The sequence below is a fragment of the Stegastes partitus genome, unplaced genomic scaffold, assembly GCF_000690725.1.
Source record: "Stegastes partitus isolate 25-593 unplaced genomic scaffold, Stegastes_partitus-1.0.2 Scaffold126, whole genome shotgun sequence".
In the NCBI taxonomy this organism is placed as follows: domain Eukaryota; kingdom Metazoa; phylum Chordata; class Actinopteri; family Pomacentridae; genus Stegastes; species Stegastes partitus.
The window spans coordinates 87,663-107,404 of record NW_007577857.1 but is presented as its reverse complement, the minus strand read 5'-3'; the positions used below and the strand labels follow the sequence as shown (position 1 = coordinate 107,404).

The 19,742-nt window shown below is 42.1% G+C and overlaps 1 protein-coding gene across 4 annotated transcripts in view; it reads right to left on the bottom strand.

Annotated features, from left to right (window-relative positions):
- Window positions 1-19,742, bottom strand: part of osbpl8 (oxysterol binding protein-like 8) — a 115,115-nt gene that overhangs the window by 81,773 nt on the left and 13,600 nt on the right. For 3 of the 4 annotated variants that reach the window (XM_008278531.1, XM_008278525.1, XM_008278526.1), the window contains exon 2: window positions 4,935-5,032. In XM_008278531.1, coding sequence (XP_008276753.1) covers window positions 4,935-4,979 — 45 coding nt within the window. In that variant the 5' untranslated portion in view covers window positions 4,980-5,032. Of the gene's footprint in view, window positions 1-4,934; window positions 5,033-19,742 lie in introns of those variants that run through there. The other variant, XM_008278528.1, reaches the window with a different exon arrangement.

The window sequence follows — 19,742 nt, the reverse complement described above, 5'->3', positions numbered from 1 at the left end:
TCTGTTTCCACCACCGGTGGAGGCGGCAGCACCACTTCCTCGCCGCCGTCATCCGTGTTTACTTCCACAAACACTGAGCACGCTCGCTGCGTGTGACGTCATCATGTCCTCTTCTGCGCATGCGGGACACTTCTGGGTCGTATGAAGTTCACACAGCAGATCACATACAAGTCACATTTAATTGTTATCCTGATTTGTGACATAAAATGTCATGTCAGAGTCAGAATCCAAGGCTGTCAGTATGTTAAGGCTGTTCATAATGGGTTCTGTTCGTGTTTCCTAAAAACCTGTCGGATAGCAAGGTTTTCAGATTGTTAAGGGTCAGATTATCGAGTCACAACTGAATAGCTTTCTAGCATAACTTTAACTTCTCCATTCGTCTAAGACATGCATGGTGAACTTAAATGCAGTATCATAAGACAGTAGTCTGGTGTGTACTAAGCCACAAGATGATGTTTAATTTCAAGTAATTTCAAGCAGTCAGCACCTCATCAAAGCCAGCCACAGCTAGCTCAGTTTCAGTGTGACTGGGGGCATTTCTAAAGTCAGTTTTTTGTCAAAAGGAATTCAAGGATTGCATCAAATCTGTTTTAACTTTGGCGTTAGCCCTCTGACCCCAAAGCAATTTCTGGGCATCTTTTGCTCTTACAGTGCAAAGTTTATACATTATTGAGTGAAACATAGAGAATAAAGTAATTTTGATAAAATATCAAAATGCAAGCCTTTTTATTTTGCATATTTTTTTCCTGACAAAACTGCCCATTATGAGTGATGAATTCACTGACAGAAAGTCATTTCTGTTTTTACAGTTTCTTGCTTTGATAAATGGTGTAATTTTGTTTTTGTTTTTTTAAGTAAACATGACTTTCAAATCTGCTTGCAGGCTGTGGGGCCCAGGGGATTAACAGAGCTTCTTTCTGTTGAGTCAAAAAAGCTGCAATAATTCTTTGTTTCTTTGTCATAAAATAAAACCTTCAGTCCTAATCCTTATGAGTAGAACAGACAAGGACAGTTAAAAGAAAGTGAATTTAACTATAAAGCCTTTTCTCTATGTTTTCATGTATACTCATGTAAACCATCTTAAAAAAAAACAGCCTAAGGCACTGTAGCCCTAGTAGCAGCTCTTGAGGTAATTCCTAATAACAGCACGCTCGCATCCTCATATTTAACAGGTTTATTGTTTACAATGGTCAGAATCTTAGCTTAGCATGTTAGCGTGGTAAGATAAACACAAAGAAACAAGCTTAGGCTAATGGAGGTAGTTTTGCAGGTATTTGGGTCATAAACCAAAATATCAGACAAACTGAATTTTACTGGATATTAGATTAGAAAGTTAAAGGATTGCCAACGATATTAAAAACCACAAGTTGGGTATCCTGTATGTGTTTCTTAAATCTCAAGGTAACTCTCTGTCAGGATATTTCAGTCTGGTGAAGCAGCAGACGGGTACAGTCAGTACAGTATGAGCTACAGTATCCTTTAAGTTAAAAGTGCTCCGTGAATACACTTGACTTTGAATGTGGAAACCTTAGATTCAGAGGGCACAGCAGCCATCCGGACACGCATGAAAAGAATCCATTAATGACTTACAGAGTTTGTCGATTTTTATTATAAAAGTAATCTCGGCCTCCAGACAATGTCAATACAGGTATTTATTTCGACAAAGGTATTAGGTGTTCATGTGCAGCAAACATAAGACAGAACTCCCACAGATCCCATCTATGGAAGTCTGTCAAGATCCGCATTATTAACAACGTCAGGATGCTTTAGATGAAGAGTACTGTAATACCGTAGAGGACTGATTAATGTTGAAAAAGAGGGTTGTTATGGAGCGATTCTTGAAAATACAAACTGAATCATAAGCCTGCCTGAGGTATAATGGGTTTAATTATCTTTGATGCAACAAGGTTAATGGCCTGTGGTGCAGTTGGAACAGATGGAAATGATGCCTGCGTCCTGGGATGCATATGGAAGACACTTGTTGCTCGCAGAAACAAAATCCAGCTTTGAATAGATATAGAAAAAAATATGAAAGGAAACAGAGCACATTTCAGTTTTCTAGCAACATTCTGCTTCCCAGCACAACCAGTCTTGTACTGTTGGCAACCACAAAAGCTTATGTGGAACAAATGGAAGAGAAGCGCCTCGCCAAAGGGCAATTCAGCAGCCACTGACAATTTATTCTCATTCATTTTAGCCGCTCAAATACCCTCAGCTGGCGATCTCCTCGTCACAGATCCTCTCCGCTTACCTCTAAGTTACCTTAAGCCCATTGTTCAAGTGCATAATGGTTGTCTGTGTGCCTTTTCACTGCTGCCTATTCTGAACAGCAGGTCACCAGTGCTTTCATTACAGTATGTACAATGCAAATGACAGGACGCTGAATGGCGGTGGATGTTTGGAACGGGAGGGGGGCTGGCTGCCGTAAACCTTCCTGAAGCGTCTCCTGACTGTGAGGATGTCAGAGCGAATGGAGAAGTGGTGGACACCTGGCGTGCTTCCCAGAGCCTTTCATCTCGTGTTGGGAGCCATCCTCCCTACCAACGGGCCCTTTCAGCAAACAGCAGGACAAACCAGCAACACAATACGTCCCACAGTCTGAGTCTCACACCGCTTTGGCAATGTAGTGCTTTATAATGTGAGAAAGTGATAACACACTTCCCTGGACCCCCCACAAAAGAGGTTTATTGCTAAATCTCAGCGAGGTGCACATTCATCAAATTCAATCCAAAAGAAAACATTTAAAAGCAAACATACTGATATGGCTTTCAAACCAATTCATGCGTCAGCGGCTTAATTGTGGAGTCGTTACAACAGACTGAAGAGAAGGAAGGTTCAGAAATTAGCTTGTACTAATAACAGAGACTCAGTGTCATTAAACCTCACTCCCACTTTAAGTAAGACTCAAAGAAGTAGGAAAGCGCTTTCAGCTCTGCTCCCGTTCAGCCCCATTGTGTCACACTGTATATGTGGAGGCCCGCGGGAGAGATGGTCGGCACAGTTATCATCTCAGTTATCTCCAATAATAATTGCCCTCCTGCACTCTGCAAAAACGGCTACTAAGGATTAGAATTGCAATGAAAGGGTAGAATTAGAATTCTAGGAGGGTTATTTAATGTGTGAACGTGCCGACCGCCACTCGCTCGGTCGCATCGCTGAGGTTCCTTAACGACATTATAAGTGAGGACACAATTTGAAGTGAGGAGGCTTGCTGCTTCGGTAAAGATTGTAACCCATGTAAACAAGACTCCTATTCCCACCAACTCTAAAATTTATGATTTTTTTTTCTGCAGATGATTTAATTTTGTATGCGTATGGCTCTTCTCAGGCTCAAGCTGTTTAGTCTGCCGTTAACATAACCTCAAACTTGTGCTGAATACAGATAAGAATGCATATGTTTTATTCAGAAGCACCTATTTCAGTTCCATCTTCTTCATGTTTAAAATGCCCATCACAAGTTCCCATGAGCTCAACCTGAACAACTGCCGGAAGTCCAGGAAATACTAAAATTTGAGCAAATGAATGCAGTCAAGTCTGTGCTTGAAAATAGATTATTGAAGTCGTGAATGAATCATTACTCAGATAATCAAGTAAGTGTCTAAGAAATGAAAACAGGATTTCTTTTTTCAGAATAGGAAGATATGTGGTAGACAGTGGATATATCCTGCATCCTCATACAGCTTGTTTTACTTTAAGACCACTTGATACGTCCGTGAATATCATGAAAAACACTAATTATCAACAAGAAGTGAATTAAAAACTTTGTTAAGCTGTTAAAAAAAAAAAAAACAAGAAACCTTTTCAACTAATTCCCTGAGGTTTACACCGAAGGGATCAACAAAGTTTTATTTTATTCTATCCTATTCTTCTATGGCCTTTGTTGATATTTACACCATCTCATCTGACTGTGATTTGTGATTCGCTAAAATCTCCTATCCCCAGCTAGATGTTCTCAAGCCTGAAAACGGAGTCAGGAGGTGGGGTGGAAGTCTAGCTTCCTCTTCGAGCGCTTGAATTACAATTGCTGGAAAGTTATTATGAAATTTGTGCCAAACACTGCCAAAAAACACTGCCTACACCCGCAATAAATAAAAGGTGATATGCTTCCTTTGTTTATTTTATGAGCGACATGCTTGAATGTAATAGTTGCATTAGAGACCTGCTGTGAGATTTATCAGGAGAAGAATCATAAAGCAAACTATCGACAGAAAGCATTAAAATGGCACCAAATGGGAAGTTGCCGCAACATTAAACTGTATTACAAACACAGTGGATGGTTGTGTTATTGTTTTCATTGGCCAAATTCATCACTATGACTGTTCTGAGGGAAAAGAGTGCTGAAGCAACACACCTCTGACCTTTAATCATCTGAAACCAGAGAGACAGCCTTTTTCTATCTACTCACACACACATTGATCTGGCACCAGTTTAATTACAAGCAGCAAAGTGCGGCGTCTGCCACGGTCAGTCTGACAAGCCTGGTGCAGCTTGGCAATATTAGCACCTTAAGCTAATCATTAAGGTTTGGAGAGTGTACTCCTGGAGCACATGTCCTGTCATTGTTGCCAGCAGGAAACAGGAGCTCTTTCCAGCTTAAGACTATACATGGCGGTTATGTGAAGACCACCAGTTATTAGAAATAATTATCCGCATCTAAGAGGCAGTCGGGCTCAGTGGGTGGATTTAATGTTACTCTTCAGGTCTAAAGTGGAGCCTACAGCGTACAGTCCTCTACAACAAGTGTTACCTTGAGTTTCTCAGTCAGAATATCTAAAAATACAGCAGCTCCGTGTACCTCATGACTCTTTAAAAGCATCCCTTTTTATGCATTCGCAATTACCTCCTGTTCTGGAGCGCTGAGCTACTCTCTTGTTTTGAAACCTTGAAATGCATCTCCATGTGGGACGGTACAAACACATGCAATTACAACTTACCAAAGTTTTCTCAGGCTCCTGCTGGGACTCGGAGGAGGACTCCATGGTCGTGTTAAACCAGAGTCAGGCCCGTCAGCGCTGCTCTGATGACTGCATATCTGCGGAGAGAGAGAAGCAGTGTGTTACCACAGGAGGACATCGCTACGACTTACAACATGTGTAGGATTTCTTTCGCTCGGATATTTGGAGGTTTTAAGTGAACAATGTATTAAAAATTCTGTCCTCTAGTCCAAGCAGTGATTTTTTTTTTTGGCTTGGAAGAGTGCAGTAATCTCCAAAATGCCCCGTCACCTTATGTGGGATGGCTAGTTTGCGAGATTGGACTTGCAACATCATGCCTACTCATCTTGTAAATTTCATAACAAGTAGGCTTTGATGGGTGTTCTACAGCACAGAAGCAGAACAAAGACTACTCTTATTTTTGCCATCGCATCCTAAAGCGCGCGTGCCTCTGCTGCCACTTTCCACACAAACAAGTGGAAAAAAGCTCCAGGCCTTCAATAAACAGTCTGTTTCTAGTGCAAGCAGGGGAGGATGGAGGATCAGCCTGCCTGTCAGCCACCTTCCCCGGAGAGTCTTGAAAAATTCATTCTTTCAATCTATCTCTTTCTGCCTGCCCTCAGCTTGTTTTCCCTATAGAAGTGTTGGAGCATGGCACTGTTTTTAACCTTTATCTATCTAGGGAAGGTTTGTGCTGGCTGCCACTTAGCTGCTCCACTGGACCAGATGGGGAGTTACTCATACATCAGTTGGAGCACCTGTTGTAGGTTGAGTCCACTGGAATTTGAACCAACATCTGTCTGTGTGTGTATATAGAGTTGGGTATTAAAAGACAGACTCAGGACAAGCATTTCTTGGACCTAACTTTGTCTTTGTCTCCTATGCTGTTAGCACAGACAGACACAAAAACACTCTACTATGCACATCAAAAGTAAGCTGATTTTCTAACACACAATATGACAGAGCAAGTACTTTAATAGCTTAAATTGATTCCATATTTTTTTTTAAAAACGCTCCATTACATCACAGAATTAAATATATTGCCTGAATTAAAAGCTTGTAAAGTCTAACCTTTACAGCTAACTCCAGTTGCTTCCTCTATTCTGCAGAACTCATGCATCATCAGAGCAGATTTTTTTAGCCTTCCACAGCATTCACTGCAATGTTGATGAGAGCACTTCTTCTATCAAAGCTGTAGCCATGGCCAAACAAGAAAGGAATGGTGTTTTATTTGATTTCACCTCATTTAAAGAGCATTACATCATCACAGGAGCATCAGCAGTCGAGCATTTTTCTCCTGATTCAGACGCCAACACCTGCATTCTGCACATCTGCTGAGTGGCACCGCCTCGAGTATACATCACTGTGAGGAACTCACTGCAAACCCCAATGACAACCCTAAAACCAAGAATCAAAACTGAAGCTTCCCATAATAACGACCATGTATGATTAACATCCACCGTCCCATCCAGCTGCCCCTCAGCGATCCCTTTTGCTCTCCATGCAGTTGTCGTCCACACAGACAAATACAATACAAGCCTAACCTTTCAGCTAAATCCTGAACATGAGTTCGTTAACAAGTGGGACCATCTGTTAATTACACTATGCTTTCGGGGAGATTATTTTGGGTGGAGCAGCTGCCTGTCATCACGTGGTTGTTCTCCAAATGCTTTCAAGATTATAGTAGGCAGCCACTTATGTTGATTTACTGTTTTGTGTTGATATTTTCACTGTGAGCAATGAACATGGTGGCCCTGCCTGAGATTACAGCTGATCAGATTAAGTCTATGGGAGTAAACGTTTCAGTTGGACTGAAGAAGCGGCGACCACGGCTGGAGGCAGAGTCCAAAGAGATCGTAGCTTGACTGCGAGGCCGAAGCCACTGGAGGCTGCTAGGTGCTGATGCTAAAGAAGCTTTTCCTCACTCCCATTCAAAAAGAAACAAGCTGTGTCTAGAAATTCAAAGCCACAAAGTCATTATGGTCTCAACTGGAAACTCCATTAAATGCACTGGTGGTCAGTTTGGAAATTATCTCGCCATTAATGAGGTTTGAAGGCTTATAGATAGCGTTGATGTTGACTGAGTGGGTGTTGATTGAAAGCTGTGACACAAAGTTCATCTGCCTACTGCTCCCCTCAGTTCCTGAACTTATTAGCAATATTCGTTCAGTGTTTGAACTTGATTTGATATCTGTCCCTGATAGCACATGTTTTTCATGTCTGCATATCCACAAGCATCCATGAGAGCCTGCATGATGTAAATATTATCATCTAGTCCAGTCTGCAAGGGTCCGTGAGAGTCTGCCTGACCCTGCTTTTCATCAGCGGTGCCCAAATGCATGTCCGTCCACTGTGGTTGGCACAACTCCATAATAATCACACTGACTGTAAGTAGCTGCTGTATCCTGTAACTAGTGTAAAGTCACAGCCAGTCTTTCATGAGCATCCACAGGAGCCAATGTATACCGACTGCTGCATGAATAGAACCAAAGTCCCCGTCTGTGTTTTCACCACTTCCGTCTGACGTGCTGTGTTGTGTCCTCAGAATGTGAAAACCAACATCCCACACTCTACATTTTGAAGGTCTCGGCTCTAAAAGAAGAAAATGGTGCCACCATAAGTTGAATGACAGCAAACTATCCAGCTATACAGTCTCTAATTGCACTACTGAGTAGCCTCGAGCAAATGAACTTGAATTTAGCAGTTCAATTGTAACACAAAGCTGTGGTAGTAAAAAGGAGAATGTTTAGACCCTTATCTGGATAAATAAAGGTTAAAAGTACATCATCAGGTTTGCCCTTCTTGTCTTTATCCATGGTGCTGAGAGCAATAATTTCATTATTGAGAAAGGGTAATCTCATCCAGACCCATCAGAGCTCTGAAACAGTGCAATAAAGGCCTTATGAGGACATAAAAAAAAGCTGTTTGAAGCCAAAAATCATTAAACCCGCAGACTATTGATAAGCAGGATCCAGTGCCTTCAGCAGGTGGTACTCTGCTAGGCTGAGGCTAAAATCATTACAGCTTTTCACTGAACCTCTTCAGCACAATCTTTATTTTTCAAATAGGCAATTTCTTCTGGAAATTATCATTCACGTCAACATTTATAAAGTTAGACTTGGAGCAGCCTTTGGGGAACAGGCAGGAAGCTGTTGCCAATATTAGCCCATACGCTTCCTTATGAAGGTGCCAAGAACAGAGAGGAATGAAGGTACCAGGAAAGAAGCAGTTTAGGACACTCTTCAGAGACAAATAGCGCCTAATATTTGACAGAGGACGCAAGGACATCCTGACAAAGAGACGGTCACTAAATCCCTCCACCAGTCATTCTTCTAATGTAACGCTCCAGTGCTCCAGCAGCCTCTTGGCTCCAGCCAGCACACACACTTCATCTGGCCCCAATTCTCAAGGACCCATCACGCTGAGACAGATGCTTTCCACTCTTTTTCAAAGCCAGCTTTAGCAATCAGCAATCATGACTCAGCCTGGAGCAGCGGCCACACAGCTGAGGTGGGAAAGTAACAGAAAAATCAGAGAAGGTTTTCTAGCAGTGTGTGGGAGGTTGTTTTTTTTTTAAAACATTTACTGCAATTATATAGTGTCTGAAGTTTGTTGCAGGAATGGCAACTGCATCTCCCTCTGAGGTGCAGAAGGTGTCGTATCTAAGCTCGGGCCCTAGAGTTAGCCGACTGCCACTGACGTACATTTTTAGTATTTAGTTGACACATTCTCAGTTGAACATATGCCTAGATTCTGCTGCAGCTTATTTTTAGATGACTAAATGGGCATTAACCCTGCAACTGCCCTATATTTGCTTGCTTTGGCGCCACATAATGGATCATAATACTAATCCTAATGTGTCCATTTTTGGTAGCAAATTCCCTGGAGTGAGGAAGTAGCATTGCTAAATGAGTGTAGGAACACTGTAGCTCAATGTCTGTGCAGTGTGAGAGTTGGGAAGACCAGTATTTCACTGACCTTATCACTGAAGTCTAACTTGTTCAGTTCCAGTGAGGAGAATGATGCCACCCATGTCACTGCAAGGTGACTGAGCTGTGCAAACTATTCAAAACTGCCACTTAAGAATCCCAAACAAATTTCATTTTTAGATACGTTACACAAGCTGGTAACATGTATTCTTGTATTTTTTGTAAATAGCAGTAAGCATCAGTCATATACATTACCTAATCAGTATTGCATATAATTATTGGTTACCTTTTTTTATTTTAATTTGCATGCTAATCTTTAATTATGGGTATGTAAGAGTAGTCACTTAATAAAACAATGGACAAGCCAGGGACAAACAATTCACTCAGCTGTGCCTCTATTGTGTTGACTTTCTCCCACACTTTATTGACAGTCTGCTGCCTCACACAAGCTGGCACATCACAGTCTGCTTCAGCTGTAACACAGCAGTCTGTGAGCTTAGAGCTATGAATCGTTGCCAAAGTTAGAGGGCAAATGCACAGGGAATCCTAAACTTGTGGCTTGGCAGTGGCCCCAAAAACAAAGCCGGAAACACTGGCGGAGGGGTTTCTCCGCAGAGCCAAAACTGATAGTGCTGCATGTTTTGAAAGACAAAGGCTGTGATTGCTCTGTGTTGGTTTTATGAAATACTACCAGTATGAGCAATGTGCCATTACTGTTGTGAACGATGAGCCGTAATCACTGGCATTAAATATCACTGATGTCCCTAATGGGCTAAAGTCCCATCTTTGTGAATATTGATTCTGGTTTCAGCCCATGACTGTGAATATTTGAATACCTTTGAAAACTGTAGATACAAAGTTTACAATTTTTCATTCCAGCCTTTCTGAATAGAAGTTGATTGCCTTGCAGAGCAATTATAGTCTAATTACTGTTCTCAATGTGGTCTAATTATGGCCACAACTTTCTTTTAATCAGGGCCGCACAACCACTAACCATGCTCTGTCAAAAAAGTCAAAACATTACAAAATATACTGATGGAATAAGTTTGTTTTTAAAAGCAGAATGTTGTACCAGAAACATACATTAAAGAAAATGCTTGGTTTGACAACAATGAAAGCAGATCTGAAAATTGTGCTTGGGTTGAAAATTCAGCAGTGAAATACAATGATTTTGATTATGTCCAGATTAACAGGAGAGCTCTGCTCAAGGGCAGGCAAGGACAGCAATCATTTCAGGACCCTAAGCTGATTGTAGTGATGTTGCTGTCCACTCTCACAAGGGGAGGCAGCTCTGTGACAACCAAAGACGCACATCCACAGAGGCTCATCCCATCGCTGCTGAGTGTTTTAAAAAAAACAATTGGTTAAATTAGACATACGCGGCTACCATGCTGCATGAGTGAACACAGCATGTCGAACAGAATTCAAACACCGCACCTCAGCACAAACAAACAACAATTCTATGTTTCTGACAAAGGATTCAAGTTCGTCCTTCATTAGCTCTCCTTGAGGTGACAGCCAGTCTCTGATGTTTCAGAACAAGGTCACCTTTGTCTCCGCTCCTGCTTAGTAATGACGAAGATTTGAGGGTAATCTCAGCCAAGGCTCCCTAAAAGCTGGGTTGTGGACAGGTAAACTGTTGCTGCACAGTTGTTTGACACAGGCAGCAATGGGGTTTTAAGAGCAAGCAGAGATCTAGAACATAGGAGATAGCAGTTAGTTGGTGAGTGTTTTTGGAGCTTGGGTTTGAGTTGGACGAGGGCTTGTTGTCAAGTAGGCTGTCAGTCAAGATCCTTGTTTGTGTTGTATCTGCCCTTAGATGTACGTCGCTTTGGATGAAAGCGTCTGCTAAATGAAATTGTAGAATTGTAGAATCTTATGGGTCAAGCGCTTCTAGTTCCTCCAAAGTGCAGCTGGTTCCTGCATCACATTATTACATTCGTGCTTGTGCTAAAATAATGGATTTGCTTCAGTAAATAAACTGCTTACTGTCACCTGTGCTGGCTACACAGATGCCTAATACTTCACCTTCAGTATCGAAGCTGCTGTCACCATAATCACAGTATCAACACAGAAAAAGCATCAACATCGATATTTGTAACTTTTTTTTCTTCCAAATACGCCTTAACTGACTGTAAAATCAGTTTTTCTTTCATACCACAACATAACTGCTGCATCATGAGGTCAGTGATTTTAGCTCTCAATCATTGGTCAGGTGCACTACAGTGACTGCAGCAGCAACACAGTTCAGTACAAAAGTTTCCAAAGACCTACGTTAGAGGTACTTGGGGAGCACTTCAGCTTCTCACAGAAACAATAGAGTGGTTTGTACACTGTGCAGAGTTTAGACAGCATAGCACTGCAGCACAGCAGAATGCTCCAACACCTGAAGAGCAAAAACACGCAGGCGTTATTTGAAGCAGAAGCACTTCACATCTGTTTGCTCCTCTCCTACTCTCTGTATTGTAACATTTAGACATGTTTTCTGTCTCTGCTGTTGCGTTGCACCACGAAAATTCTGATTTCATCACCTGAACGCCTTGCGACAAACCGCACACTTGAATTAAAGGCAAAAGCTGTGCTGTGAAATTTGGCTGCATTTTCCTTGACTTCAAAGTTACAAATAAAGTCAGAGAAGAATTAAACAGCAAGGAGAAAAGGAGTTTGTTCAGCTGCTCTAGCATGTAAAACTCACAACTGCATCAGCTGTGCCATACAGTCTACAGGGATGCTAACATCTTGGCGAGGCAACACGAACAGAAGGCTGAGCTGTGCTTTGAGCTAAATGCTAACATCAGGATGCTAACAGTGACGCTAGTCTGATGTTTGGCATCTTAGCCTACTTAGTTAAGCCTGTAAGCACGGGAATGTCACTGTACTATTGAACTACTATTCACCACAAATGACCAGCACTGTGACAACACTGGGATGTAAAATGTCGTCACAGAATATTGTAAACATCTGTGGAGTGTTTTGTTGTCAGGTAAGTTTTTCAATTCATGATCTGTTGCTCAAACTGGACTTCCTGGATCCAAATTCATCATCTAAGTGGTCACCTCACAGGTGAGTAGGGCTGGGCCGAATAGCAGTTTCTGTTCTCCGGATATTCGGCTCAATTAATAACGAACGTAATAACGAATATTCGTGCGCGCAGGCTCCGACGGGCTGGAACCAGGGGGGTGGCGCTGAGGGTGCCGGTTCACCAGGTCAGGAGTGAGCGGTGGCGGCAGCGGTGGAGGGCAGAGGGGGAGATATTCGGAGATCAAAATTGATATCCCGATTCCAGCACAGCAAACGATGAGTCAGCTATTCGGGTCCAGCCCTACAGGTGACATACTCTGCCAACACATTTGCATTGCTGCAATAAAGGGCTGTTTTTAGTCTGAATGCCCAATATATCCTAAAATAGGAAGTTTTGCAAATAATTAAAATGCAAACCAGTAGACAGATATGCCATCTGGAGCTTTCCATCCCCGACAGTGCAATAGTTATAGTGCCATCATCACTATCACTGGGAGCTCATTCATACGCATCAACACACTCAGAACTCGGAAATCTACCAAGCATCAGTTTTGAAAGATAAAATAGCCAAAGCAGACCAGATGTAATTTTCTGCAGAGGATCAAACATGCTGCTACACCAGATATGTCAGCTTGCCAGGAATGAGGAACGGATCGTCAAACAATGTTTTCCAGAAATGCTCTCTATGGGGAGGGGGGAAAGAAAACAAGATATAGAAAGCAGGGGAAAGGGGAATTTAAAGTTGCTCGGTCCAATGTAATCTTCTGCCTGTCCCCGTTTGGTGCTGTGCTTAGGGAGAGACTTGTTTAAAGAGAATTAAACCATGTAGGTCAGGGAGTGAGGAATATTAATCAACCATGTAGGCAGAAGCAGAGGATTGCCTTGCTAGACCACAGAGAATCCAGCACACTCACCAGAATAAGAATCATTTGTCATCCTCCCAGGGAGGTTAGAAATCTGCAAAAATCTGATACTGTACATGCAGTACAACAGAGGCTCAAACCGAGAGTGTGGGATCAGGTTCGATGGAAGTTTGGCTTGGAAAAATAAAAGAGACGTGCAGCTCTTACAGCTTTGCACAATTACACATGTGGCAGCCAGACCTGTAGCACAGATTAAAAAGAGTGCAGTTAGACAAATACAAGATGCCTTGGCTCCTCCACATTAGAGCAGCTGAGGGCATTCTGAAGGTTTGGCTAGGAAAGGTGCATGCGCCCTTCTAATAAAGAGGGGATTCTATAAAAAACAGCATTTATAAAGCAGGTTGACTCATTTGAAAGCCTTGCTTCAGCTTGAGGTATGCCAGATCTCAGTGACCAGAATAACCTGACGCTCTGCTGAAAAGGACTGCCGTTGCCCCCGCACCCTCCCCTCAGACAGACAATGTCCAAAACCTGACAGGCAGACTTGAAAGTACAGCTTGTACAGCGAGCTCCAGAGACTGATAATCATGTTATACGGCTTGAACGTCTGCTTGATGCAAGAGTATAATGCCAGTGCTGCCGGATACTTTCAGTGTAGATTTTGTTTTACATTTAGTTTCCCAATTTACAGCATCGTAACACTAACAGCGGGCCACAGATCTACAAATGGAATTACATCCAGGTGATATATTTTACCTTGTCCATGTATTTATTGACAACTCCAAGACGGTTCTGCAACACAACAGCATGATGGCAGCAGGATGGTATTGTCTTATCATTTCTGTGATAACTCACCAAGGACGAGGTGTCCACGAGCTGTTCTTTGTTGAATAAAGGTGCACTTAACAAAATGTTCAGTTTCCTTGCTGATTATTCAGACACATTTAGAATCATTAGCTTCCTAATGCTGCCGGTGTTTCTGCATTTTGCTTGGTTTAAATATTAGCACCAGCTTGGTTTTTCTCTGTAATGTTAACAATGTTACTTACAACAGTCTCTCTCAGTCCTGGAAGCCTAACCATTATCTGATGCCACCAAATAATATATATTTAGATAATTAAAATGATACTACAAACATATGATGAGTCAACTAATGGCTTGAATTACCAGTTATAAGATGATTAGGAAAATCATTAGTCTCAGGCAGCCCTACAGTAAATATATCCATCCTATACCATATCGTACAGGATATTTGTTTTGCTCCGAGTCATCCTCAGTTTGGTACAACCTGCAACCCAAAAATGACAATAAAATAATGTAAAATGTGCTCACATCTCGAGAACTAAACGAGGTGCAAGCACATGGAAGCACTGGGAGCTGGGAAGACAGCATGTGATGTCCTATTGATCATGCGTGATCAGTTAACTCACGACACGTGTGAATCAACCTCCCTGCAGTCAGACCCTGCAACATCTCAGCTTACACTGTACGGATCAAACAACCGGACGCCGTGGGGAGCTCGTTTGAACGTAAACATGAAGCTGTGTACACTTTCATCCGATGACACTCAAACAATATCTTCCAGCTGAATGCTGTGCCTTGAATGTTGACCAAAAAGACAAAGGCAGCATTATTTTGAGCAGTCTTAAAACTGAAGTAGCAGTGGTGTCACGGATATTTTAAGTTAATTAAAAATACATTGCACTTTTCTTAATGAATTTTTTTTAGATTTAATATTTATTTTATATTTCAAAGTATACAGGCCAGAGTCTTATGATAAAGCAATCATGACATTTTTATATTCATATTGACAAAATGCCAGCATTTGAGTGCCTTAAGAATTATGGCCAATGAGCCACTATTGAATACTTCCGTTCTCAAAATAAATTATATCAGTGTTACTTTATGCATTTAAAACTGCAACCCCAAGAATTTAAGACATATAATAAACCTTGAGAAAAATATTCTATATCACAACCTAATCACATGTATACTGTTTCCCGACCAAATAATTTCACCCATTTCCATTTTATACCAGTTCAAGTCCTTCTTAATGATACGCATTAATACAGCATGTGCTTCCATCAGCCGGTAGAAATTCAATGTCAAATCTATCCTCTCATGTGTCACAGGCACTCCATTAAAATCACTTTCCTTGTCCTTTCCACTACATCATGCTCAGCACAGCGACCCAGCCCGATGGAGAACAGCTCAACAAGAGACGAGACGATCAAGTAAATAACCCTGACTTAGAATAATATAACAGCTACTGATGTTAAAATATAAACCTCTGTGGTCCTTTGATCTCTGTCAGTACAAACTCCCATATGAATACAGACTCTTCCTCTTTCTATAATATGCTCCTGTAATTGTGGAGGAAATGCATGCGGAGTACCAAGTGTGTCACCTTGCAAAATCAAAATGCTTTAGGATGCAACAAGGTGACTCAGCACTCACTAGCACCCTTTTATCTGATCTATCGGAGCGACGTGTGGATTGGAATGCTGATGGGGAGGAGGAGGAGGAGGAGGAGGATGATGAGAAGGTCTCAACTCCTATGGTGTCAAGGAGACTGTGGTGACCTCCGAGCGTTCAGTCCAATTATAGGAGAAACACTGCGGCTGCCCGGGTTTTTTAACTGACTGTTGGCTCGGACAGAACAAACCAACCCTGCCACAGACACAGACAGGAGGACAGGAAAAAAAATCCCAGAGACAAGCGAGCTCCACTACAGAGCTGCACAATAAAAATGTGTATGACGCATGCAGCTTCAGTTGAATAATATGTGTCTGTGTGTGATACCTCTTACATAACAGAAATGGGAGACGAGATGTGAGGCAGACATGCCGGCATATTCGTGATTGACAGTGGACATTTTGAAGGATGTGTGGACGTAACGAGGAAGCAACGAGTGCAAAGGTCAGAGTGGCAAACAATATTCCTGTGACCTGAGAATGACCTTTAATGAAGATGGCAAGAAAAAAAAGCAGCGCTGGTAGATGGGATCCTAGACGCTAACGCGATGTGATCGGTGCTGTCGGCAGCTGAACAAATATGATTTACAAATCTATATACGATTCACCTCTTCATCTTTACTTCAACAGCTATCGGCAGTCTAACGACCAGGCACATTCTGAGCAGCTCGTCTGGTATCGGGACACATCATCAGGTTGTAGTGCGATCTGACCTCACTGTCTTACAATGTGCTTTTTTGACAGAGTACATACAAACACGGCATGACAAACCGCCCCCCTCCCCTTGAAAAAGCAACAAGAGTGAGATTATCACACGCGGGATCATAAACAACATTTATCCAGATCAAGCGCAGATAAGCCCAAACACACTAAGATAGAAGCGTAGAGGAAGCCGGACCGATGCAGCATGCATGTGTGAAAGAGAACAGCCGGGGGATGAATGGAGGACCTACCTCGAGCAGCTCGGGCAGCAAAAAGCACCATTACATTTACAACACAGCCTCTGAGAGAGGAAACGAGAGAGAGAGGGAGAGGGGGAGAAAGAGAGAGAGAGAGGGAGAGAGACCTCGAGATGACATCACCATATTTTTCTCCCTCCTCCTCTGAAATGTAGGCTAGCGCTGCAGGGCTGCCGGTGTCGGCGGCGGAGCAGCAGTGAGAGCTCCCTCTGTGTGGCAGAGAAGTAGAGTATGCTCCATGTACAAGCCTCCTCTGCCGCTCAGCACTGATGTGGCTTCAATGTATGGAGCCCACAGACCCGACAGCAACCACCCACACGCAGAAATAGACGAATAAAACACCTGAAACATCTGAGAGAAGGAGGATTCTTAACAGAAAATTCTCGTGTGTTAAATCACGATTACGTGCTCCTATGAAAACAGGTGCACATAAATATGAAAGGCAACCATTTCAAAACCAGTTGATGCCAACACAAGACACAGCTACGTTTACGCTGGAGACTAGAAGAAAGCTCGAATCGGTGAACATGCGTGTCCAGAAGGGAGCTGTTGCCTAACAGAAGTGTTTCCCACTCGGGGTGTTGCGATACAACAGTATTAACAAAAACTGTGACATCTAAAACATGATGTATTGATATCATTTTAATAATACACATATGATGACATCCTAAATAATCTATCTAATCTAGCTTATTGACATTTCAATGTACACCACAGTTATGGTTAGAGATTCTCTCTCTGTTTTTCTACAATCAGATTTTGAATGTTAAAGTCAAAACATACACTCAGCGAAGGTAAAGATAAATTTAATTGATAGCATTATTTCTTTCACTTTTTTATAGCTATTTTGATAATATTCTTGCTGTGAATTTTATTTCGGGCTGCAAGGTGGCGCAGTTGGTAGCACTGTTGCCTCGCAGCAAGAAGGTTGCTGGTTCGCGTCCCGGTGGGGGCACCGGAATCTTTCTGTGTGGAGTTCGCATGTTCTCCCCGTGCAGCGTGGGTTCTCTCCGGGTTCTCCGGCTTCCTCCCACACAGTCCAAAAACATGTTGAGGTTAATTGGTGATTCTAAATTGTCCGTAGGTGTGAATGTGAGTGTGCTTGGTTGTCTGTCTGGACTGGCGACCTGTCCAGGGTGTCCCCTGCCTTCACCCTGAGTCAGCTGGGATAGGCTCCAGCCCCCCCGCGACCCTAGTGAGGATTAAGCGATGTATAGAAAATGGATGGATGGATGAATTTTATTTCACCATAATAATCATGTAGTGAAATCTGATCCCTACTTTTCCCACAGTTCTATAAGAAGCCTGTGCATCTCCTGCTCAGCCACAGTTAACCCACTTCATGCCATCACGGATATTTCTACACTTCAAGAAACGCCACACTGCCTTCGAAATATGCAATAACACAATGATATGTGGCTGCGCTAAGACAAAGCTTGCTGCTAACAACAGATGACTAGCGTACACTGAAAGTATAGCTACCAAGCAGAGCAGCGCAATTAGCATGAGAAGATAACTTTACGACCAACTGGCCACACAGTGACTACGCAGTTTTACCGAAAGGAGCATGCATCCAAACGCTGCCACTGAAAATACCAAATTTACAATGAAGGCAGTGAGTCAGGAGCTGAGATAAACAATATCTGGTCAGCAACACTTAAATGACAAATTCATCCTGTTGATGAAGGCGCTGACCAAAATGGAAATGTATCACCGCCTGTGTGCACTGCTGTTTGTGTCGCAGAAGACAACGTTTGCTGCGGCTGCTCTCATACAGTATTTGAAATAAAAAGAAAATGAGCAATTAAGATCGGCTACCACAGAAGGCAATCGATTTCATGGGGGAAATTATGATGGGAAGCCTGATTACGGAGCCCACCTTCTTCTTTAGGAGGACGTTAAGCCTGTGACCTTTTCGAAAGCAGCATCAACTAAACCATGAGCTCTGGTGGATAGCACTGCATCTTAATAGGGACAAATGTGCTGCCACTGCAAGGCTTCTCTGTTCTTCTGAGTTGAAGCTTATCCTGGGCGCTATGGTACTGTTTAAGACTGTGTTGTTTTAGCACAGGGGTCGGCAACCTTAAACACTCATAGAGCCATTTGGACCCGTTTCCCACAGAAAAGAAAACACCAGGAGCCACAAAACCCTTTTGACATCTAAAGTGAAGATAACACTGCATATATCATTTTTACCTTTATGCTATGTATAAAAAACTATCGTGTGCTGCATTTGTGAAATCAATGAACTGCTGCAGAGAAAACAACATTTTATTTTTGCATGCAACAAAAACAACTCCAAAAAAAAAAAACAAAAGACGCTAGGTTGAAGGTTACTTTCAAATAAAATATTCAATGTCTGTTTGAATTTTTCTCTTATTTATGAAATAAAAAGCCGATCATAAATTATCCACCAGCAGCAAAGTAAACATGCCGTCTGGTTGTCCTGCTGACTGCAGCTGGACTGCTGACCAGACTGCTGACCGCCTGTGAGCACTTTGGGACGAGAGGAGCTCAAAGCAGCACTGCTGCACATCAGCAGTTATGACATATATTTTGAGCGACAAAAAAATTAAACATTATTTATTTTAATGTTAGAATTTCACAAAAATCTTCAAATTTAGAATCAAATTTTAAAAATTAATGAGCTAAAATAAAATACATTTAAATAAAAATACTCATTATTTATTTTCCAAAGCCGCAAGGAGCCGCAGCAGAGGTATGAAAGAGCCACATGTGGCTCTGGAGCCGTGGGTTGCCCACCCCTGTTAGCATCTCTGCATTTTATTCTCCTTTATATTCACTTTGAAACAGTCTATGACTGTTGTGCCTTTTTACATAAAAGTAAACTATATGCTGCTGGTGCCCTGTTAAAGACAATTCACTTTGCATAACTGAGCTTTTATGTGGCAAGTACCAGCATTTATTATGTAGATATAGGCGCTGGGGGGTATAACAGCTCATTAAACAAACAAGTAGAGAAATCTGCATCTTCTAAATCAAGTTTATTTTCATCTTAAGATGGATCAGGGCTTGTTAAAGTCGTTTTCAACATGTTTACTTCGTCCTGACTTTGCTTAGAGTAGACAGAGACAGAAAGGAGTTGTGGGAGGATATATATGTGACAGCACTACATCTGACAGTTAATGAGCCAAAGTATATAAATCACCAGAGCCCACTATGACGTCTCCAAATTTAGAATTGCTTTTCAAATTCCCTGACTCAGTTTTCATCATGTGTCTAATAAAATCAAAGTGAATCCTCCCTATTTTTCCCTCATGTCCTCTTCCTACACCAGCCCTCTATATTGTTGTGATGCATCACTGTGCCCACAGGACTGGAACCGTGATCTGTTTGTTTCTTCCACCGGGAGCCAATTTTGGAAGAATTCTGTGGGAATCCGGTGCACACAAGGAAACGTATCACAGTACTTGTTTTGTGTTTTAAGATTAGGAACATGTTTTCCTTAAGCAGCTGTTGGCTTGTCCGACATGCAGGAAGTATGCATTTCTGTATTATTGTGTGTGTGTGTGTGTGTGTGTGTGTGTGTGTGTGTGTGTGT